Source organism: Myotis davidii, unplaced genomic scaffold, assembly GCF_000327345.1.
Source record: "Myotis davidii unplaced genomic scaffold, ASM32734v1 scaffold390, whole genome shotgun sequence".
NCBI classification, from domain to species: Eukaryota; Metazoa; Chordata; class Mammalia; order Chiroptera; family Vespertilionidae; genus Myotis; species Myotis davidii.
In genome coordinates, this window is record NW_006282748.1 from 2,389,986 (window position 1) to 2,414,209 (window position 24,224).

The 24,224-nt window shown below is 38.0% G+C and overlaps 1 protein-coding gene and 1 pseudogene across 1 annotated transcript in view; both read right to left on the reverse strand.

Annotated features, from left to right (window-relative positions):
- INTS8 (integrator complex subunit 8) overlaps positions 1 to 23,011 on the reverse strand; it is a 35,674-nt gene extending 12,663 nt beyond the window's left edge. The window contains exons 1-14 of the mRNA XM_015561129.1: positions 22,821 to 23,011; positions 19,937 to 20,077; positions 19,205 to 19,276; positions 18,420 to 18,471; positions 17,639 to 17,821; positions 14,110 to 14,217; positions 12,283 to 12,438; positions 10,999 to 11,099; positions 10,425 to 10,566; positions 7,889 to 7,959; positions 7,339 to 7,514; positions 6,199 to 6,332; positions 2,649 to 2,759; positions 297 to 498 (exon numbers count right to left, since the gene is read on the reverse strand). Coding sequence (XP_015416615.1) covers positions 297 to 498; positions 2,649 to 2,759; positions 6,199 to 6,332; positions 7,339 to 7,514; positions 7,889 to 7,959; positions 10,425 to 10,566; positions 10,999 to 11,099; positions 12,283 to 12,438; positions 14,110 to 14,217; positions 17,639 to 17,821; positions 18,420 to 18,471; positions 19,205 to 19,276; positions 19,937 to 20,055 — 1,627 coding nt within the window. The 5' untranslated portion in view covers positions 20,056 to 20,077; positions 22,821 to 23,011. The remainder of the gene's footprint in view (positions 1 to 296; positions 499 to 2,648; positions 2,760 to 6,198; positions 6,333 to 7,338; positions 7,515 to 7,888; positions 7,960 to 10,424; positions 10,567 to 10,998; positions 11,100 to 12,282; positions 12,439 to 14,109; positions 14,218 to 17,638; positions 17,822 to 18,419; positions 18,472 to 19,204; positions 19,277 to 19,936; positions 20,078 to 22,820) is intronic.
- Positions 4,295 to 5,674, reverse strand: LOC102759229 (annotated as a pseudogene).
- Positions 23,012 to 24,224: the final 1,213 nt, after the last annotated feature.

A 24,224-nucleotide genomic window follows, 5' to 3' on the forward strand; every position in this document is an offset into this window, starting at 1 on the left:
CAGGAGCATGGCCCTGCAGGCAGACACCTGGGTTTCAGGTACAGTCTCCAAACGATGAGAGAATAAATTCCTATAGTTTTAAATCATCTGGTTTGTGGTACTTAGTTATAGCAATCTTAGGAAATGACTAGATTCCTACATTTCCCCACTGTTCTCAAGTGAAGTCCACATCTGAACTCTGTTTTTGGAGAGAAATAACTTTTTTCAGAGAGTAAAAAGTCAAGGAAACATTCTTGGACTTTCCCACAATTACTTGAGTAAGGAGTTTCTGAAATGTAGCTTTGTGGAAGTCTTACCGGGAAGCCTCATTTCCAGATAGCCCCGCACCCGGCTAATAAGATCAGAAGGAGGCCTCTCTCCGGATTGCCCTGTCCCAGCTTCATGTGTATAAATATCCAAAAGCAGCATCTCATTCAGCATGACTTGACGAAGTTTGGGTGAAAACTCTGTTACCAACTCCAAACAAGCAGCAAATAACTGCTTAGCATGGGAAAAGTCCTATAAAAAGAAGTAATAGAATAGCCTGGATCACCTTTCCTTGCAAACCAAAAATATGTAACTTTATGAGTACAGAGCAAAGAGAAAGATTAATTTAAATGATTAACACTAACTATCTCAGGGAATGAGGCTAAATTATCTTATTCTTTATCATCTCTGTATTGGTGATTTATTCCAATAAATATTTAATTCTTTTGAAACTTTTTTAAAAGATCCAATAATCAATCAATATAAATTATATGCCATATTACTAAATAAGTTTTACATAAATTATAAAACAAAAATAAAATTTTTTACATAAGTTATATGTGTTATATACGTTATAAGAGTGTAAAATTCCTACCAGCCTTCTCCATACACCTTACACCTTACACCCTTCAACAAGATTCCATATTCTAAAATCTTTGCACACAACACTATTAATCTACATAATTGGCTAGTAAATCAAATCAGCTACAATCCAAGCGCTTTCCTACACATCTCCTAATTTTTCCAAAGAGTAGTCTTCCATCACTCTCCCCAGAACCCCTTCAGTCTGGCTTCTACCCCATCATAATGAAGAAACAGTTCAATAAACAAAGATCTTCACCTTTTTATTTTTTATCCTCACCCGAGGATGTTTTTATTGATTTGAGAGAGAAACATCAATTGATTGTCTCTCTGAGAGGGGATCAAACCCACAACCTACTGGTATACAGAATGATGCTCCAACTGAGCCACTCAGCCAGAGCTAAACAAAGATCTTCTAATTGTCCAATCTACTGAACACTTTTCAGTTACCTTATTGAACTTTTTCTAGACATTCTCTACTATAACTCCACATGTATCTGGTCCTCATGTCCATCACACCACCCTTTCTTGGACCCAATGTTGCACCCTCCAAGCTGTGTATATTCTCCCTGAGTGATCTTTGATGACTCCCAAATCGGTATCTTCAGCCCAGACCACTCCCAAGCTTCAGGCTCATGTATCCAATTGCAGGCCCAAATTAAACACTGTAAAAAGGAACTCATAATCTGCCCTTCAAAAATGTTTTTCTCTTATATTCACTTGTTGGCACTTCCATCTGTTCCCTGGCACCCAAAACAGAAACTTGAGCATCATCGTGATCCTTTTCTCCCTCTTGCCCTCCACAGCCAATCAGCAATCAATTCTAGATTTTACCTCTTTAAGATTTCTCTAATATGCTCTCTTTTCTCTATCCTTTCTAGCACTTATGCCACTTACTAGCTATGTGACCTTGGACAATTTAATACCTTTGAGTCTCTGATTTCTCACCTAAAAACTGAAATAACACCCTCTGCAGAGTTGTTGTTTTTTTGGTGTTTTTTTTTTTAAAGAAAAATGTAGATGAACCCTGGCCTGTTTTGCTCAATGGATAGAGCGCCCGCCTGGGGACAGAAGGGTCCCAGGTTCTATTTAGGTCAAGGGCAGATACCCAGGTTGCAGGCTCAATCCCCAGTAGGGGGCGCACAGGAGGCAGCTGATCAATGATTCTCTCTCATCATTGATGTTTCTATCTCCCTCTCCCTTCCTCTCTGAAATCAATAAAAATATATTTTAAAAAGGAAGAAAGTTAATACAGTTTATCAAATTTTAAAAAACTTAAAAAAAAAAGCTATGAAAGACATTTTAAGGGATTTTGTTTTGTTTTTATAGCTTGGAACACAATCTTTACTAAATGAATCCTAAAGGTTATAAATAATGATTTTTCAGAGTCTCCAGATATTTAAAAAGGAATAGACCAGTATCCATATGTCCAAGACCAGTTTGGTACAGTTATGAGGACACACACACACACAAAAAGAACAAACCTTTTCAAATATCCTTTTAGGCCCGGCTGATGTGGCTCAGTGGTTGAGCACCGACCCATGCACCAGGAGGTCAAGGTTTGATTCCAGGTCAGGGCACATGCCCAGTAGAGGACATGCAGGAGACAGCCAATCAATAATTTTCTCTCATCAGTGATGTTTCTCTCTCTCTCCTTTTCCCTTCCTCTCTCAGTAATCAATTAAAAATATATATATTTTTTAAAAATCCTTTTAGGCCAATGGCTATCATTTTAAGATCAGAAAAATAGAAAATTCTAATTCCTGGCTTTCATATTAAAGCATATTCTTAACCAGTAGTTAATGTACACTTTTACTCACCATAACAGTACTGCAGTGTAAACCTTTGGCCATGAGAATGTATACCAAATCCCTTGTTAAATTGTCTTTAATTCCCAGGATAACACCACTATAAACAGAAGGTACTTCCCACTGGAATAAATAAAATATGTAAATATAAACACTTAGAGAAATCCAAATCTAGATAAATACCTTCTAATAATCTTCAATCACATTTAAATAAATCATGCAAATGTCATCTTTAAAAAAAATAAGTCATAATAAAATGCTATTCAAAATGAACATATTCACTATAATGAGTCAGTAATAAATCATTAAATTGACTGGAACATTCTGAAGGTTATAGAAAAAAAGAGTATATGTATTAACTTATGTAGTCCTCACAACAGTACCATGAAGTAGGTAGTTATCCCCTTTTTGATAACTCAGGAAGCTGAGGCAGACAGATGTTAAATAATTTGCTCAAGGTTATATAGCTAGAAAGTATGGAACTTGATTATAAACTCAGGTAGTTAGTGTCAGAACGCCCTCTCTAATATTATGTTATACTTACTCATCTATAAAAATGAACACTAATAACCATGTCAATACTAATGAGGCCCAATTAATGTTCACAGCAATTTCCCAATTCACTGCACTTGCAGGTTCAAGTCCCAAAAAATATATAGCTATTTTCATTTGCACTTCCATGCAGGAAAGCTGTTAAAACAGATAACCTCAGAAACAGGTATATACATTACCTGTTTGTTTGGGTTCATTTTAAAATCCAGGATTATTTTAATTTTAAAAACAAATACAAGCTATTAACTCACTCTTCTCAACTTAACTAGGCAGTCTACCCATGGTATAACTGCCAGGTAAAAACATACATCTTTACAACTTGGTGGTCCCAAGTTTTTTTAAAAAACCATTTCACAGAAAGGAAAAAAGGGTATAAAAAGAGCTTAAGGCCCTGACCACCAGCGTGCTCAGTTGGTTGAACATCACCCTATGCACCAAAAGGTTGCTGGTTCTATTCCCAGTAAGGGCACATATCCAGGTTGCAGGTTCGACCCCCAGTTGGGGCATGTAAGCGAGGCAAAGGCACGATGTTTCCCCCTTTCTCTTTCCCGTCCCTTCCTCTCTCTCTAAAATCAACTTTAAAAAATTATTTTTTAGAAAAAGAGCTTAAAAAATACATTAACAAGCGAAAATATAAGGGGAAAGATAAACATGTAATTCTAACTTAACTTATGAAACTAAGAGGAGACCGGTCTACATAGGAAAATGTGCATCCCAGAAAGTCAGGTATGAAGATTTTAAAATAGAAATTTATATGACTTGAATCTTCCTACTTCCTGAATAAAAATAACATATTGCAACACTTATACTTCATGGTTCATACACCCACCTCACTTGCTTCTATTCTTTACTTACTTCTAGCCTTTATTTAAATGAGTCTGAACAACGTAGTGATATAGCATAAGAAAAATAAAATAAGCACACACGATATTCCCCCTTCAGTGGCTACTTTAGATATTACTGGAAAATTCCTTTAGGAAACTTAAATATAAGTCGGTGGCTTCACTTAATCAAGTCCCCCAGTTAATACTTAGAAAACACCCTCAATTTGGTAATGGTACCTACTCTAGAGGGATAGCTGAACAAAGTCTGTCTCAAAGCCAGCGTTAAATCAATTTCAGAGATGAGAGAGGGAAAAGGGGGAGTCTAAAATCACACGTAGTACAGATGTAATCTAAGACCCCTATCCTCTGGATCCATGTTTCCTTCAGGATTTTCATCATTATAAATGGTCTCTGTCATTTGCCACATTTGTATGCTAACTGTCCTCTGACACAGAACAGATCGCCCAAGGTTCATTGGAGAAATCAGATACCTTGGCAGTGACCACCATGAATAAACAACCCCAATGGCTCATCTTTTGCATCTTCTCCAATTTTACTTAAAACCCACATATTCAGTCTGCGATCAGTACCACTGAAAGCCAAAATAGTCTCATTGTGAGAAAACCACTGAACCTGAAATATTTCTTCCTTACTGATTCAAAGGAATGCAACTTAAGTTTCAGATTTCTCAGATCCCAAAAGGCCAGCTGATCCTGTAGCAAGAATGAACTTATTATAAGGACTGAAAGAAAGGCTGTTCACTTCAGCATTGTATCCACTGACTGGCTTGGTCTGATCTGTCAGTATTATTTGAACTACTATCCCGGATCATAAGTTTCTGATCATCAGCGAATGACCCAAACAGAGATTCATGGTGCAGATGCCGGGAAACATCTCCTACTCCTGCGATATGCCCTATAAAGATGGGCCTCACATCCACAACTTTTCCATACTGTGGAAAAGCACTGATGTCCCACAGACAGATGGTGTAGTCATCTGAAGCACTAAGGAAGTGCCCACAGAGATTTGGGCTCTAAGAAAACCCATAGCCTTCCTTCTGATGTCCACGAAGACACATGTCTGGGCTGCATTCTCCAGAGGATCTGGTTTAGAAGGATGTTCTGTATAGTCAAAAACAAGAACATCACATGCAAGGGTTCTCTTAATATAATGTGACCTATTTATTCTTTCATGGCTGACCTTGATTTCTATTTCAACTTTTCTAGTAACAGAACCAAAACTTCCAAATCCTCCTTTCTCACAGTGTCACCATGAGGGAGCTTCACACTGGCTGTAACAGGTGGTTTTGTTCATCTGACATGTGTGTCCCAAGGACAAGCCAAATCTTTCCCTTCTGGTCTGGTTAGATGTGGAAGCCACCGAGCAGTTAGGCTGGGCACTTCAGATAGGTCATCACTAAATCATAAAGAAAAGGGATGTTCTTTTTCCATATTTTGTACTCTTTGTTGACCCCACATTCTTCTACTGCATCATCAAAGGGTGTTTCCTTGTCAGCCATGGCACACAGGCAAGCCAGGGGAATTCTGGGATCCAGCACTGGGTAGGGCTCATGGTGCCTGGCTAGGGGTTTAAATGAATACCTAGACCCAAAAATGTCTATAAAGAACTTTTAATGAACTGGTTCCTAGCTGTAGGCTTTAGACCTCACGAAGGCATTAAAAAACAAAAACACCCTATTAAGCACATAGCAAGTATTAGCTACAAACTACATAAATATCTTACTTATATACTAGAGGCCTGATGCACGAAATTCATGCAAGAGTAGGCCCTCGCAGCCCTGCCTGCCTCGCGGCCCTACCCCCCGCCCACTGGTCGTTCTGGAAGGTCGTTCCGCTGTCTGGTCTAATTAGCATATTAGCTCTTTATTATATAGGATTTACAGATATATTTAAAGTATATGTATATGCTATAATAAGTGGGATATAAACATTATTAGAGGCTACTGATTTAATAGTATCTTTTCTGACATTTTTTATTTCTCTGTCAATGGATGTTCAAAGTACAATTATTTCATGTGAAGGTTCTAAATTGTTGGCAAATAAAAGGAGTCTTCATTCTCAAAACAGGTAACAACTCTCCGATTAAATTACATTAGAAAACAAGAGTAATTTTATTACCTGCTCTTTTTTTTTTTTTTTTTACCTGTTCTTGACAGAGTTTCTTACCTTATTGGATACTGTCCAGAACTGGCGCTCTGATGTCATACCATGTAATTCAATTAAAATCTGCCGAATCCTCCAGGGATCCACTGACAATATCAGCTGATGCTCCAACTGGCCAATGTTGACACTTGCTGAGGCTAAGAAAGGAAGAGATTCCTATTTTAATAATGATTTAATTCAAGGGTGTAAATAATCATGTAAGTATGAGTGATAACTTATTGAAATTGTGTATGTAAGTATTATATCTATGGGGTTTTTATTCTTAGTATATCTAATTCAAAAACAGCTCTGACCTTCAGAACTGATTCACCAACATAATGTAATTTACGTATTTGCTTTATCCTCAGAGAAAACCTAATACAATTTGTATTATGTCTGCATTTAAAAATTCATTTAATAAAGATGATGAAAATATAAACAAAGGTAAAAATCACTAAGTGGTTCATGAAAAGAACTATGTGGTATATATGGATAAAAACTAACTTATGTAGATAGTCTCCTACTTTCTTGACATAATGTGTTAACAAAAGCACATATAAATAAAAGGTTAATTTTGAATAATAATTTTAAATAACAAATATTTAAAATGTGTGTTTTTTGAAGGGAGAGGAAGAGGAGGAGGAAATATTGCCTTCTCAAAGAATCATGAAATGATCATTAAAACCCTTAATTACAACTAACCTGTGAGACAGTCCTCAATTTCCAGCATTTTATGTGTTAATGTTATTCCTTTCCTTTACAACAGTAAATCAGTTTAAATCCAGTGAGCTTCAAAGCTGCTAAAATTTTGCCTTTTTGTTAAGCCAACTGAATTCTCTACCTCACCCATACTAAGTTTTAAAGCTTATTTTTACCAGTCCCCTCCCACCTCTTTTGTTTCTTCCCAAGAACACATTAGCAGCAGAGCTACCTTGGTCTATTCCCTAGCTACAATCTCTTCTGTATCTAGACCTAATTCTCCACTAACCACAGACTCAGCAAAGTCTCAGCACTTAACTGCCTAGATAGAAATATAATAACAGAAGACAGGTAGATTTCTATTAATTACTAACATAAGGGCAAATTAAAACAATTAAGAGGGCATCCTCAAATACACTGAGGGGCAAAATGTGCCAACATTAGCTAGCAGACTGGAGAGCTCACCTGGGATGTCATAAAATGAAGTCATAGGTTTAATGCACAGGTTTACTCTAGGGGATCTCTTCCTCATCTGATCAACAAGTAGCTTTCGTTCTTCATCTTTCAACAATGTAATGAACAGCTCATGTGAAGAAATCATGAAAACATACTGCAGATCTTCCAACCCCAGACACACATTCCTACATCAGTAAGAAATATTATAAAACAAAAAAGGTCATGATTTAGTTAGGGGGAAAAACAATATTAACCAATTTTTGTTAACAAACCATTTAACAGATCACCATTTCATAAACTGCATTAACAATATTTTGAAATAGATTTTAAAATTTCACTTTGGTCCTTATTTAAAATTGTGATATCAATGACAATATAAGAGTAACTATACAATCATAAGTTCTGTGAGGCTGCACTAATCTCAACCATATCTGGTTCTCAAGTACCAGTTACTGCCTGTTTATAAGATATGCAGTTCAAATACAAAAAGTAATAAAAGGTTCTTTCCTCACAGGACTAAGTTCAAAGTTAAGGAAAAGAAAAAAAGCAAGGTACTTACTTTAGAAAAGAAGCCATGTTTCCTTTCAAAGAATCTGAAGGTTTTTCTAAGTTTATTGATCTTGAACATACCTAGAAGTTTGAGTATTTTCATTTGAGTATGGGCTTTAAAAAATATACACTAAGTATAAAAAGTTACAATTTAAAAACAACTGAATTTTCCTTTTTCAGCCGTATGTCAATCACAAATTTGGTTAAATTAAAAGATGATATCAAAAAATTAAAATCCACAATGGGGAGAAGGAGTAAAATCTAATTATTTCAATAACTGCAGATATTAAGAATAGTCTATTTAGCACAGTATAAAGTTCTCCCATAATTTATAAATTGTTACCAATTATATGTAGTGATAAACTATGAGAACCAGTAGCTACTGTCAGAAAAGCAAGAGAAGATTCATCTTAGTTGCAAAGAAGTATCAGTAATAGCTAAACTAATAGCTATAAAACTAATGCTTAAAAAAATTAACCAAGGTTTAGAAAATAATAAAAATAATTACAGAAACCAGTTGTAACACTTGAGTGTCTTTTCATATCAGATTATTCACATTTAGAGAGGCATGTACATGTGCCATGGAACAAGTTAGGGAAGATTTGTTAACTTCTGGTAAGTAACGTAATATACGTTTCGTGAATTCACCTCAATTTTTTTAAAAGCCTCATTAAAAACAAGAAGGAACATATCTATAAATGTTATAACATTATAAAGGTAATAAAAACTTTAACACTAACACAAAAATTTAGATAATATAGACAAATTCTTAGAAAATAACTTCTTAAAACTATTAAGGAAGAATAGCTCTACAATCACTGATATAATGGACCCAAAGCCAAAAATCTTCTCACAAAAAAGTCTCTAGTCCCAAATACTTCATTTCTGAAATTATATCAAACATCAAACGAAGCAATGAGTCCATTTTTACACTAACTTTTCCAATCTCTACATATAAAAGCCTAAGTGACTGAACGACCAATCGACCCATCGCTATGATGCGCACTGACCACCAGGGGGCAGACACTCAATGCAAGAGCTGACCCCTGGTGGTCAGTGCGCTCCCATAGCCAGCCTCCCACGGTCCATCCCCCCGGCCAGCTGGCCATGATCGGGACTGGGCGAGATAGCCCCGATCAGCCCCAATTGCTGGCCAGGCCGAGGGACCCAACCCATGCACAAATTTGTGCACTGGGTCTCTAGTGTATTTATAAGGTAAGCATGACAATGAAACCAAAATCAAAAGCAAGACCCCAAAAAAGCAAATGCATCAGTCTTGCAAAAAAATGTTTAACAATCTTAAAATATTAGCCAACCAAATCAAGCAATATATATTTTTTAAAAATCATGACATACATCTGAAGCAGTTATGCTAATCATGTCAACTAAAATTTTGAAAAATCATGACCTAATTGGTTGTTCCAAAGATAGTTTAACACAATTAATATACTTCACATTAATAGATTAGAGAAAAATAATTTACAAGATTGTAATAGACATAGAGAAAACATTTGATAAAATCTAAAAATCATTCATGATTTTTTAAAAAGAGCCCTTAGTGAACTAAGGATAGATGAAAATGTCCTTAATCACATCAGGAAGAGCTACAGGAAAAACAAAATTATCATCATTCCACATGGTGAAACAGTGCAAGCTTTTCCTCTGAACTGAGAATGAGACCAGGAAGCGCACCAGAGCCGCTTATACTGAACACTGTACTAGTCACAGTCAGAGCAATAAGAACAATTAAAAAGAAATAAAAATGAAAAGATTAGAGGGGAAAACCAAAATGCATTATTTACAAATGAGACTGTTTAGAAAAACAAACTCAAAGATAAATTAATAGAACTTTTAAAAAAATATATTTCTTTATTGATTTCAGAGAGGAAAGGAAAGGAGAGAGATAGAAACATCAATGATGAGAATCACTGATTGGCTGCTTCCTGCAGGTGATACAATTAAGAAGAAAAGCAAGGAAAGGATTATCATCGAAGGCAGCACAGCGATTTCCTCAAAGAGAGGCAGAGAGGATTTGGAAAGAGCATAAGAAGGACTTTCACGGTGTTGGTAATGTTGCACTTTGGAACTAAGTGGTGTTACTTATGCTTTATGTACTTCTCTCATTGTCTATTACATTAAAACAATAAAATAAAGAGGCTAAAAGATCCCGTAGAAGCACAGACTCTAGAACTGACATGAGAGGAGGTTAATGGTATGATTTGAAAGTTTTTAGGAAACAGGTGATAGAAAAGGTGACTGACACTTTGGATGAGAATAAAAAAGGACCTGAGAAGATGAAAGAGCCAAGGACAAAACTTTTGTAAAACAAAAACACTAAAGGGAGAGTAAAATAGAAGCCAATGAAGGACCCAGGAAAATCCAATAATGTAGGAGAAATAGGAAAGCGGGAAGGTAAGAGTGTGGTCTGTCAGGAGTATCAATTATCAGGTCAGATGAAGACAGAAAAGAGGGCACTGGATTTGGCAACTAAGACATCACTGGTCTTAAAGCAAAACTGTAAGTCAAAAGGGGAAATAGTGTCTTACCTCAAGGAGAAAGTCTATTTTCTCTTTATTAGGTCTAAGAAATAGCTGGTTAAATTGAACACTAATTGTTCTACCTTCCAATATATCACGGACCGTGTTACAGGCACAGACTTTAAAACAGATTTCATCTAGAGCTTCATTTCTGTAGAATACAAAAGTAGATGCACTAATGTTTTTTTAAATGAAAAAAGGTATATATTACAAAACTAAATTCACAAGAATGAGCCATTTATTCTTGAGAGATTAAGATTTTAGGATATGCAGGCACACTAGTAAATACCCAAGCGAGGGGGGAAAGCATAACAGAAAAGTTTTGAGTTTATTAAGGGACAATTTAGTTACAAACTAGGTAACAGAATCGAATTCTATTTTGTATAATCTTTTTTCCCCCAAGCACTTTTTAATAGAACATTTAAGGGTTCCTCTGACTATGTTAATTTCTATATTCTAACAAAAGTGAAAGTATTGTCACAGACTTATAGGTAATTTGCAGGTGTGTTTCAGATAAACCTGAAATGCACACTTGCTCTTTTATTCAAAAATCAAAAAGTAATTCTTTGATTTACTTACTTACCCCTGTTGAGCTTTCTGAAAGAGTTCTCTCAGTACTGACTGTCGGAACTGGACAGGTAAACCGAAAGTTAAGTTATCTTCAATGAAAATCTTTATTACCTCCTAGAACATAGACATAAAATTGCATCCATTTCAAAAATCATGGCAAAGTTTCTTTACTTTTAAAGTCTCCCATGCCCCCCCAAAAATATTAAATTCAAAAATAAATTTTTAAAATAAGTCTTTCTATAGTAAAAACACACATTGAGGAAAAATCACAAAATGTTACACTTATTTATGAATGAAAATTTGGGTAAGAGATATTTGAGCCAATTGACAACACTTGCCGGGGAACAAGATCTCAGATGCTCCCTCCCTCATGGAACGTACCATCCAAAACTACCCAAACTGCCATTCACTTTCTCCTCCAGTCTTAATATTTGCAGTGGCTATAGTAAGGCTAGGCTACAAGGTTATACTTTCAAATCAGACCCAAAACTTTAGTCTCCATATAGAGGGTATTTGCTAAATGAAATAAGTCAGAGAAAGACAAATACCATATGATTTCACTTATATATGGCATCTAAAAAACAAAATAAATAAACGAGCAAGACAGCAGCACACTCATAGATACAGAGAACATTTCGGTCTGCTTTCCTCTGGTGAGACGTTTTCTAGACACCAGGCATACAAATGGTAGCCAGATGGGAGGGGCTTGGGTGACAAAGGTGAAGGGATTAAAATAGTTATGGGATGTAAAGTACAGCTTAAGGAATACACTCAATAATATTCTAATAACTATACATGGTGTCAGGTGTGTGCATGATTTATTGGGGGAATCACTTTGTAGGTTATATAAATGTGTAATAACTGTGCTGTACAGCTGAAATGAATACAATACTGAATGTCAACTGTAATTGAAACTTTAAAAAAAAACTTTAGCCTGCATAACACTAAAAGTTCTCTACCTGTAATTTTAAAAGTTAAAAGTCCTGCATATAAAGATTCTTACAGAATTCACTTAAAATGGGCAAACTGTGTAACTTCAAGAAAGGATCGTATCAATAATAGTCAGCATCTATTTAGTGCTTTGCCTCAGAGTTTATACGCAGTAACTTCTCACTTAATTCTCACAAGAAGCCTATGAAATTGGATAATTACTACCAGTATTTTATAGGCCAATCTCACAGTCTGATTTGTCACAAATCAGACAAATACTAAATGATAGTGCCAGGATTCAAATTCAGTTCTATCTAGCTTCCAAAATTTTTCAACTACACTAATGCAACTCCATCGTAAGACTTACCTGATAATTGCCAGATCTCAAACAAATATGGACTTGACTATATGGAGTTAACTGTTGAGATGTAATATCAGAAGAAGGTACGAGAACATCACATGCTTGACAATAGCCAGCTAGCCGCTTCTCATCTATGGTACAATGAAGAGATAATGAACCTATCTGTAAAGTAAGAGGTATATATCATTATCCATCAATGTAACAGAAACAATAGTCTAACACCCACTTAGTGCATCTGAACAATACAAGAAAATGTTAAAGAAAAATGCGGGGCTGGAGGAAACATAAAAAATATACAGGTTAAAAGTTTAGAACAAGGGTCAGAAAAATGATTGCTCATGGGCCAAATCTAGCCTGCAGCCTATTTTTGTAGAACCCTTGAACTAAGAATAATTCTTTGGGTCTTAAAGGGAAAAAAACAACAAATGAAAATATGCAACAAATACTATGTAAGGTGCACAAAAGCTAAAATATCTACTATGTGGCCCTTTACAAAAAAGTTTGCTGACTCCTGGTTTAGAGTTTTCAGGCGAACATACAGGTAGACATTATCACTCTAAGTAGGTATGACAATTAAGAATTTGATTAACAGAGTAAACGTCGTTAAAAACTTAAAATATTTAAAAATACATAATACTTGGCAGAAGTTTACAGGGGGAGAACAGAGAAAGCTCAATCTTCACTCAACTAGAAAGAACAGGAATGCTTCTACCAAAACAGAAAAACTGTTTTAAAGACATTTTTTTAAATTTAAAGCTTTAAATTACTCTCCCTAAATGCCATAAAATTAGAAATCTGATGAGTACCCCACGCAAAGTAAAATGGGGATTCCCAATAAATCCAGATTAGAATTAACATAGATCTCTGGAGAATTTAAATTTGTTTTCTCTGGTGAGGAAAGGAGACTGAAGTGGGACAGTTTCTAGGCACCAAGCATACAAAAACAGTTATACACTTCAAATTTCAGCTGTCTGAACCATACAAAGAAAAATGCAAATGATAAACACTTGAAAAAGTTTATCCTTATTAAGAACTAAGAAAACACAAAATTTTTAAAGATACTATATTTCACTCACCAAATTAGCAAATTAAAAAAGAAACGTCACTGCTGATCAGAGTACTCTTAGAGAAAGGTAGCTGGCAAAACAAGTTGGTTTACAGCCTATAAAAAATAGTGGGCCCAGAGTGGCTCAGTTGGTTGAGTGTCCTCCTGTGCACTAAACAGCTGTCAGTTTGATTCCCGTCAGGGCACATACCCAGGTTTGGGTTCTTACAGAAGGCAACCAACCAGTGTTTGTTTCTCTCTCCTCCTCCCTCTCAGTCTCCTCTCTCTAAGCATGTCCTCGGGTGAGGATTGGGACAAATAAACAAGTCACCACTGGAAGTGGCAATTACTACCTGCAAGAATTTAACTTGAAAGCAACTAAAATCCAAAGAAAAACTTATGCTTGGAGATATAAAATTGCTGCTTTGTAATAAATAGAACCAGTAAGCAACCTAAATGCCCTAACATCAGGGAAATGAAGCAAATCACAGAATAGAATACATTTTAAATGTCTATTCAAGATTGAAGCAAGACACAAAGTAGTATATACAGAATAAGCTTAACTATATAAATACATACAGAAAGAATAAAAATCAGAAGTTAAAATGACAACAGGGGTTATTTCCAGGCAGTGGTGGTATAGATTTTTAACAACTGTTTTCAGTATTTTTTTGAACTTGGCAGAGTTACTACAATAAACACTTACCGTTTATCAAAAATATTAAAGCCAAAAAATGTACAATATTGTAAAAGATTGAATATTATGTGCCTGGTATGACCGTATTTACCTCTGCAATTAGTTCTTTGGTTCTAAAAAATTTTTCTCTGGCATTTTCATAGACAGCTGAATTTGTAGAGCCTTGCTGGAAGTATGCTGCACCCAAATCATAACACACCTAAAATGGTAATGAACACCAATTTGCTTAGTAATTTTTCATGTACTTAAAAGTTGACAAAATCCAAAATTATCTTTATCTCAGCAAAATACAGGTACATCCATAAGAAAAAAACATTTCAACGAGAAGTGAATGAATGACCTTCATTACAAGCAACAGAAACCAACTCTGACGAAGCAGAAAATAGATTTACCGGTAAGATTTCAGGTGGCCTACAGAATTATTGGTAAGGTCAAAGAATCAGGCTTGAAAAACAAAGGGGTAAGGGAGGCACGCAGTCAGGACAAGAACCACACTGGTCTAATGAGAGACCATTGCAGCAGCCACCTAAACACTAGACTCCACAGCAGCCGTGGGCAAACTACGGCCCGCAAGCTGGATCCGGCCCGTTTGAAATGAATAATCCTGGTTTGGTGGTGATGAACTCCTTTAGCTTTTCCTTATCTGTGAAGCTCTTTATCTGACCTTCACTTCTGAATGATAGCTTTGCTGTATAAAGTAATCTTGGTTGTAGGTTCTTGGTATTCATCACTTTGAATATTTCTTGCCACTCCCTTCTGGCCTGCAAAGTTTCTGTTGAGAAATCAGCTGACAGTCGTATGGGTATTCCCTTGTAGGTAACTGAGTTTCTTTCTCTTGCTGCTCTTAAGATTCTCTCTTTGTCTTTTGCTCTTGGCATTTTAATGATGATGTGCCTTGGTGTGGTCCTCTTTGGATTCCTTTTGTTTGGGGTTCTCCGCGCTTCTTGGACCTGTAAGTCTATTTCTTTAACCAGGTGGGGGAAGTTTTCTGTCATTATTTCTTCAAATAAGTTTTCAATATCTTGCTCTCTCTCATCTTCTGGCACCCCTATAATTCTGATGTTGGTACGCTTGAAGCTGTCCCAGAGGCTCCTTACACTATCTTTGTATTTTCGGATTCTTTTTTCAGTTTGCTTTTCCAGTTGGGTGTTTTTTGCTTCTTCGCATTTTGAATCTTTGACTTGATTCTTGTGCTCCTCTGGTCTGCTGTTGGGTGTCTGTATAATATTCTTTATTTCAGTCAGTGTATGCTTAATTTCTAGTTGGTTCTTTTTTTTTTTTTTTCAAATTTTATTTTTTATTACAAAGGGTATTACATATGTGTCCATTTTTTTCCCCGCCCTAGACAGTCCCCTAGCCTCCCCTATTCCCCAGTGTCTTATGTCCATTGGTTAGGCTTATATGCATGCATACAAGTCCTTTGGTTGATCTCTTACCCCCCTACCTCCCGCCCCCGAACCCTCCCCGGCTCTAGTTGGTTCTTTATCACAACATCGAGGGTCTCATTAGATTTCTTGTGGATCTCATTAAGTTTATCGGCAGTTTCTAGAAACTTACTGAAAGACCTTAAAAGTGTGGTTTTCAGCTCTGTATCCTCCATTTCTGTCCCGTTTCTTTGTCTCCGCATTTTTTTATCTTTTCTTGGTGCACCCCCTAGTGGTCTTTGTGTGCAGTCGTTGTAGTTAAGCCTTGATTGTTGTCGGGGGTGATTTGACCTCCAGGCTAACTGGCTATGAGAGTTAGCTGTGTCTGCAGTGGGAGAGCTTCTGTGCTGGATCTCTAGGGGGGTGCTAATCTAGCGTTTGCCTGAGGCTATCCAGCAAATGGCTCTGCGCAGGGCTTGGGCGGGGCGGGTCCCAGGGGATCTACAGGGCGGGTGGAGGGAGCAGTTATGGCTGCTCTCAGTTCCGTCCCTAGGGGCTCTGTCTCACCGAGTCCCAGCAATTGCTGCAAACCTCAGAGAGAAAGCTGCCTTCGAATTCCGACCGAAGCCAGACAGTCCCGCTTCTCCCATTTGAGTCTGGGTCCCTAGAGACTTGCCCGGATCGGGAGCTCAGAGTCTGAAGCTCCCTCCCGATTGAAAACGCCAACCGCGCCCCTCCGCCGCCAGCCCGCTCCGCGCGCACTTCGTACCTCAGTATTTCACTTCAGCACTGCGCCTCCTCTGAGTCTGGGTATGAGATTCTCTTTCCTCCTAGTTGTAGAATTTCCACTCAGCCAGCCTTCCTGTGGTTCTGGATGATGTCCGTTCAGTCTTTTAGGTGTAATTTGAACTGGTTGTTCGTGGCAGCAATCTCCGGCGTTAACCTATGTCGCCATTTTGGTTTTTTTCCGACCGTACCCTTTTATGTAATGATGTTTACTTTGAATTTATATTAGTTCACACAAACACTCCATCCATGCTTTTGTTCCGGCCCTCCGGTCCAGTTTAAGAACCCATTGTGGCCCTCGAGTCAAAAAGTTTGCCCACCCCTGGTCCACAGCTCATCAGCCTCAGCCACCAGTGCTAGAAACCCTGAAAGCAGGAGCTTCATACGCACGTACTAGTACTGACCCTGCAAACTAGATTATCACTGTTGCTGCTACTCATCATCACAATGGATTCTCTATCATCCCCACTTCACTGACTTGCTAGCTCTTGATGCAGTGTCTGTGTGACATTCTTGCCTCCAAGCAGGTAAGGCTAGAGAAAGCTCGTTTTTTGTAATTTTCAGCTGTGTTACTAGAAGCAAGCTCTGCCTCCTCCCACTAAGTCGCAGATGGTAGAGAGTTCTTCTAAAATAGAAGAGGGGAAGAGATACTGGGGAATCACTCCAAAAGTGTGAGGAGGGGGCCCCACTGGTGTGGTCAGTGGTTGAGGATTGACCTATCAACCAGGAGGTCAGGTTTCAATTTCCAGTCAGAGCACATATCCGGGTTGCGGGCTCAGTCCGCAGTGGGGGCACAGGAGTCAACCCATCAATGTTTCTTTCTCACACTGATGTTTCTCTCTCTCCCTTCATCTCTAAAATCAATAAAAGTATGTTAAAAATAACAATATAAGAAAATAAGGCCTACTTTTTTTTTAAAGATTAACATGATTGCCCAGCCAAAGTGGCTCAGTGGTTGAACATCAACCTATGAACGAGACAGTCACAGTTCGATCCTCAATCAGGTCAAATGCCCACGGTGCAGGCTCAATCCCCAGTAAGAGGCGTGCAGGAGTCAGCCAATTGGTGATTGTCTCCCATGGATGTTTCTCTTTCTCCCTCTCTTTTCCTCTCTCTAAAATCAATAAAAATATACATATTTTCAAAAGCCCTAGCCAGTTTGGCTCAACACATAGAAGAGCATCAGCCAGCAGACTAAAGGGTGCCAGGTTCCATGCTGGTACCTTGGTTGCAGGCTCAATACTCAGCCTTAGTCCCTGGTTGCAGCACATGCAGGAGCCAACCAACCAATATGTCTCTCTCACATCGATGTTTCTTTCTCTCTGCCTCTCCCCATCCCTTCCACTCTCTCTAAAAAATCAATGGAAAAATATCCTTTGGTGAGGATTAACAACAACAAAATAATACTGGGATGGTCTCATAAGATTTCCAAAAATTTGACATGCACTAATTAAATACTGAAATAAATACCTGACACTGCATCTCCTCCGTTTTGATTTTCAATCCAGCTGTAGAACTCTCGGTTTCTCCATTTACCATGCCTGGCTCCATGGCCAATAAATCTAATGTTCGCATTGTATGGACATAAAGATCCTTGTTCAACTTAAGGGCTGCCTCTAGTACCAAAATAGAATCAGAAGCTTGTTCTTTTAGCTATAAAAATTCAATAAACAAATTATTAAAATTCAAAAATGGCAGCAATGGACTATATTAATCAAAATACATTTACAGGATACTTAGTAGCTTAGTGTACTAAGCTATTAAAAAAGCTTTTTTAACACAATAGGAATGCAATTAGATTTGTTGAAATAGTTACCTTAAAATTAAAAAAAAAAAATTTGTAGGTGCTAAATACAGAATTAGAGATCATTTTTAAATTATGGCAACTCCCACATTTCTACTTTTATATTACTAGATCAATTAAAAAAATATCTGTTGTATTTTTTTAACTACAAAAGTAACTAAAAAATATAAGTAATGTTTATCGTAAAATTTTTAGAGTATATAAAGATATCATATCTGCTAAAGTATTATGAAATATTTGACAACAGAATGGTAGTAAAGCTCTATCAATTAATAATGAAAATCTGTACAAGCTACAATATTAGCAAGCAGTGTTCAAACAGTGAAAACCTAAATGTCACTGCACATAGACCTTGCCAACTCTCACATACCTAAGGTTAGGAGGAGCATCTAAATATGCTCTAAATGTGTCCCAGAATGTTAAAGTATAACTGATGCCAACACTCACCACTTTCAAAATATTTTCTGTTAGCTCTTTCTCCTGTTGCATCTGATTCATACTAAAAGAGAAATAATTGCAAAGTATCAAATGTTACTCCAAGGACTGAAAATTCAAAACTTAAAAGCATCATCTTTGAAAACAAGATTATATTTTAATAAAAATGTTTTCATGCTATTTCTTTTCATGCTTAAAAAAACAGAAATTGAATTAAAATGTTCTTTTACCATTATTTTCTCATATGCTTCACATTAAAAAACACATACACCTCAATTAAAGAATAAAACTTACTGGCAGCAAAAGCTTATTTATTTCAAGTTAGAATCTATGCTCTCTAGCTTCAAATTTTAATAAGCTGCCACCTGGGATTTAAGAATTAGGCTTAAAATTCCAGATATGATCAAACTTTTGTAGTAACTTTTGTACTCTAAAATATTTACATATGTTAAAATAGTTCCCCCCATAAAAACAAATATATCTTCATGTAAATTTAATTGAATGAAAAAAATCATAGTATTTTGAAGGTCAGCTGATACTTATTAAGATGAAAGGCACAATTCACAAAGCACTCCCCTTCTCTTTCAGAGCTTTCTACGCTAAATACGCAGAACACTACATGATTCTCTAACTCCTCCAACTTCAGCTTCTGAGGAAGGCCTCTTGCCCTCCAATTTTCGCTCTGTCACTTATGTAGAGGTTATTAAAGATTTGCAATTTTTTTTTTAATCTGATGAAAAAATTTCCAAGGATCATATGAAAAAAGTGCCAGGTAAGGGTTATATCTGCCAACTTACACACTTAATTGAGGAGGTCCAGGTTTTGCCTGTTTGACAGGAAAACTACTTTGAACGATTGTCCTAATTGCCCTGAAGAAAACACAGGAAAAAGAAAATTTAATACCTTATAAATGTCACTTCAATTATTTTTTCAAGTATTCCTTAGAAGATTCATATTATAAATTACCGGGAGTGTGAATGGACATAAAAACTTTCTAAATCATCCACAATTTTTATAAATCAGAATGCTTTCCATCTACGCAGTCACAAGATTTTTCCATTAAACTCACTTCCCAAGATCCTCTGGGAGAGCAATGAAGTATAAGGAACCCTTAAATGCACACAGCTGGAAGCTAGAGTGAACTTAAACGGAGGCTGTCCAACACGTTAGGTTTGTAAGAAAAGTTACCATTATGCTCTCCATCCTGGGAGCACACCTGCACCTTTCCCTTCCCCTTCTTTTCCCCCAGAGGCACGCATCTCCTGAATTTTAAGGGTCCCTACGAGCTGCAGTAGCAGCTCGACCCGGGTGTACCCCGATCCTGTCTCCAAGGCCCCCTTTCCTCTGACTGCTCAGCAAGCCAAAGCAGCCCCGCCCGGTTTCATTTCTTTCCTCCAACATTTTTAAAGAAACAAAGCCAGCCTGCATAGGCTCTCGCCTGTTGCTTCTTCTATCCGGAGCCCTTTCTTGTTTCACTGTCCCCAGCTTTAATGAGCGCACCCTCAAAGAAAAATTTATTTATTTTTTACCATCTATTGTAGAGAAGTATAGCCATGGCAGTGGTCGGAGGTAAAGTGGCCAGATCCATGTCTGCATGCTTGGTCCCGGGAGGAACTTTGCTGACGCACAGCAGTTCGTTCAACAGCATGTTCAATACTGGAACAGACAAACTTAAAAGAAGCAAAAGATACATGTCTGCACGTTGGCTGCATAAGAAGCTCGAAATATACAATTGAGTATCTTCACTGAAAAGAATTACATTGTTAAAAGGACTAAATCTACAGGGCCATCTTATTAATTTGTCTCAACTTATTTGAAAATATCCAATTTTAAGATTTGAAAATTTTGTATTTTGAAAACAATTTAAACATACAAAAGTAGACAGAATAGTATAACGAGTCCCCATGCCCTATCATTCAGTTCAGCAATTATCAACTGATGGCCCATCTTGTTTCATCTCTACTCTTCCCCTCTTCCCTCCTTCCCATTTATTGTGAAGCAAATTTCCAATATTAAATTATTTCTTCCCGAAGTATTTCAGAATAGCGGTCCCAAAAAGTAACTCTTAACATATTTATAGTATTAATTTCACATCTAAAAATTTTTCAATTGCTTATCACCAAATATCCAATGGATGTTCAATTTTCCAACTATACCATAAACACCACACTTTTTGTGCACATTGCTATTTGTTGCTATCCCTCTTGAGTCTATTAATAGCTAGGTTTCAGATTAAAGAATTTTTAAAATTTTAATATGTTGCGCAGCCAGCATGACTCAGTGGTTGAGCCTATGAACCAGGAAGTCACAGTTTGATTCCCAGTCAAGGCACAGGCCGGGATTGTAGGCTCAATCCCCAGTGTGGGGAGTGCAGGAGGCAGCCAATAGATGATTCTCTCTCATCATTGATGTTTTTATCTCTCTCTCTAAAATCAATAAAAATATATTTAAAAAAATTTTTAATATGTAATGTTAGAGAATGGGTGGGTGGTGGGAAAAAATATTTAAACACTACTAATGAGAGTTAAAAATTCATACAACTCTCCTGGAATGCAATCTGGCAACTTGTGCCTTAAAAATGTTTACACTAGCTGTGGCCAATGTGGCCCTGTGGTTGGAGCGTTGGCCCTCACACCAAAGGGTCTCTGGTTCAATTCCAGTCAAAGGCACGTGCCTGGGTTGCAGGTCCAATCCCTGGCCCCAATCCAGGCATGTATGAGAGGCAACCAATCCATGTGTCTACTTCACATCGATGTTTCTCTCTCTCTCTTCCACTGTATCCCTTCCTTCCACACTCTCTAAAATTCAATGGAAAAAAATATCCTAGGGTGAGGATGAACAACAACATTAACAAAAATGTTTATACTACCTGATCCACCAATTTAATAATATAAACTATGAATGTAGCTAAAAATTCAGATAAGATTTAAGGACAAATATATTTAAGGCTTTGTGATTTATAAAAATGAAAAACTGGAAAACAAAATGACTGTCAATGAAGGAAAAGTTAATAAATTATACAATGGAATTATCTTCAAAATACACATAAAATGAGAAAACGTTCATGATATTCTGTTATATGGGGGGGGGGAATCAAAACAGTATATAGGGTATGATCACACTTTGTTTAAAAATAAAGCAAAATAACAACAAAAATATTAAAAATACTTTTCTCCGCTCCTATTATTTCCTATTTTCTGAATTTTTTCAAATTTTCTATAAGATATTTCTATTTAAATTGTGAGAAGAGGATAAAAATAAACCATTTTCACGCTGGCTGGTGTGGCTCCGTTGGTGGTCATCCTGTACATTGAAAGGCTGCTTGTTCAATTGCAAGTCAGTGGACATGCCTGGGTTTCAGGCTCCATTCCTGGAGGGGGTGTGCAGGAGGCAGCCAACGATGTTTCTCTCTCTCTCTCTCTCTCTCTCTAAAAATCAATAAAAATATTTTTAAACCATTTTCTAAGCATAGTTTGAAAGTATTTATTTATAAACAAATAAACACTGATCCTAATAAGATATTTTGGGAGATAGTTATTGATTTGTGACCAGTAAAATTAACTGAATTATTATTCAATAGCAAATAATTCATAAGATTATGTAACATAGCATTATTATTTTTTTTAATCTTCACCCGAGGATATGTTTATTGATTTTCAGAGAGGGGTATTGGAGGAAGAAAAGGGGAAGAGAGGAAGAAGGGGAGGTGAGGAGAGGGGAGAAGGGGGGAGAGGGAGAGAAAGAGACAGAGAGAGGGAGGGGGGAGAAAGAGAGAGAGAGAGAAAGAGAGAGAGAGAGAGAGAGAGAGAAAGATCAGAGAGAAGCATGGATCAGTTGCCTCTCAGATGCTCCCCCGACCTAGGTATGACAGGAAGTCAAACCCACAACCTTTCCGGGTATGGGCTGATGCTCCAACCCACTGAGCCACACCAGCCAGGGTTATAGCTTTAATTTTTATCCATTTCCTTCAGATATATAAAAGTAAATTGAAACACTTAAAACTAAGTGAGAATTTTTTTAGTCACCACATCAAATCATTATCACCATTAACTGCCTTGATATTAATAAAGTTTTTACTTTAAAAGGTGATTTAAATTCATCTAACACTCAAATACTTTCTTAAAAAATACTTGCATATTTTATCAAGAATATACAGAAAAATAACTTTCATTTTAAAGGCTGATATCATAAAAGCATATATAAAAATAAACCAAGCTCTCTAAATAGTACTTCAAAATAAATTTCTTCCTTTTTACTCATTTTTAAATATTTTTGGATCCCACCATTTTATTGAGGGCCTTCGGGTGAGGGTTAAAGGCTGGGAGGACAAACACAATTGACATCGTCGGCCTGGCCAGACCCTCCCAGCTTCCGGGCCACCAAAGCAATAAGCTTCACTTGAATTTCGCATACCTTTTCTCCAATATGTCCAAGTCCCACTTCAGATGTGCAGCCACTTTCAGAGCAAGTAGCTTTAAAATGCGATTTCTCTTGTTATCCGGTGGAGGCTGAACTTGGTTTTGTTCATTAACTGAAGGTTTGGAGGCCTGTTCCAAAAACTGAACTATAAGTTGAACCGGTGCAGGATCTAGGATTGGAAAGAAAACAAACTCTTAAAATTAAGTTGCCATTAGGAAGATGCAAAGGGATTTAGCGTTTTGGTTTACGGCAACAAAAGGAACCCAAGCAGCTGTGTAGCTGTAATGACTAAGGAGTAGGATATATAAGAATTGTACCTGGGAAACGGGGGAAGGTCAGGAAGAGGAGTAAAGAGGAAGGGATAAAGACGAGTGTCCAGCCCTCGCCGGTTTGGCTCAGTGGATAGAGCATCGACCTGTGAACTGAAAGGTCCCAGGATCAATTCTGGTCAAGGGCACATTCCTGGGTTGTGGGCTCGATCCCCAGTATGGGGCATGCGAGAGGCAGCTGGTCAATGATTCTCTCAGTCATTGATGTTTCTATCTCTCTCGCCCCAAACAGATTTCCAGCCCAGCAAATACCCAATGTCCACTGGAGGGACGGGATGAAACCACCAGCATGACTGTTTCAAAACTTAATTGGTCGCACTTGCATCAACTACCTCCCTACACCTGCCCAGCGGAGGTAACACCCCTTACCTCACAGGCTGATGATGAGGAACGAGTTCAACGAGATGACCCCTGAGGCATTAAGCACAGAGCCTGACCCCCAGAAGGCCCTTCACAAACGCTTGTCAAGAGCAACACAGTTAAAAGGAATACAACACAGGCGGTAACATGACCGAGGAGAGCACACTCCCGCCTCCCGCAGTAGTTTTAGTTTTCCAGCGGTTAAAGCCAGTCTCCTCGGCTGCCCGAACCACATCTGGATCCCCACCTGACCAGCCAAACCCTGCCCCAGGAGGTGCCTTCCCACCCCTGGGCCGTCCCAGGGAGGCCTGGAAACCGCCTTCCTCCCCCAACAGCCCGCGGCCGGGGACGCCCATCACTGTCACCCTCAACAACAGCCACCTGCAGCCGCACGGCCTTCCCCGTCCTCCAGGACGTGCGCGCTGTGAGGTGCGGCCCCGCTTTGCAATACACAGCAAGGCTCGGCAGAAACCCTCTCGTCCAGAAACAACAGTGAGCACCGACGGCATCGCTGGCGTCAGGATCACCCCGGAGCCGTTTCTTTCCCCCCAAACACCCCCACCACTGATCACACGGCCGGGGTTCTGCGGGAAGCCAGCCCCCGCCAGGCAGCCATCTCCGGGGACCACCGTGCGGTACAAGGACCGGGAAACGGGGACCGAAGAGCCTGCCCCGCACCCGGAGGCCGCCTGCGCAGCGAGGGGCCCGG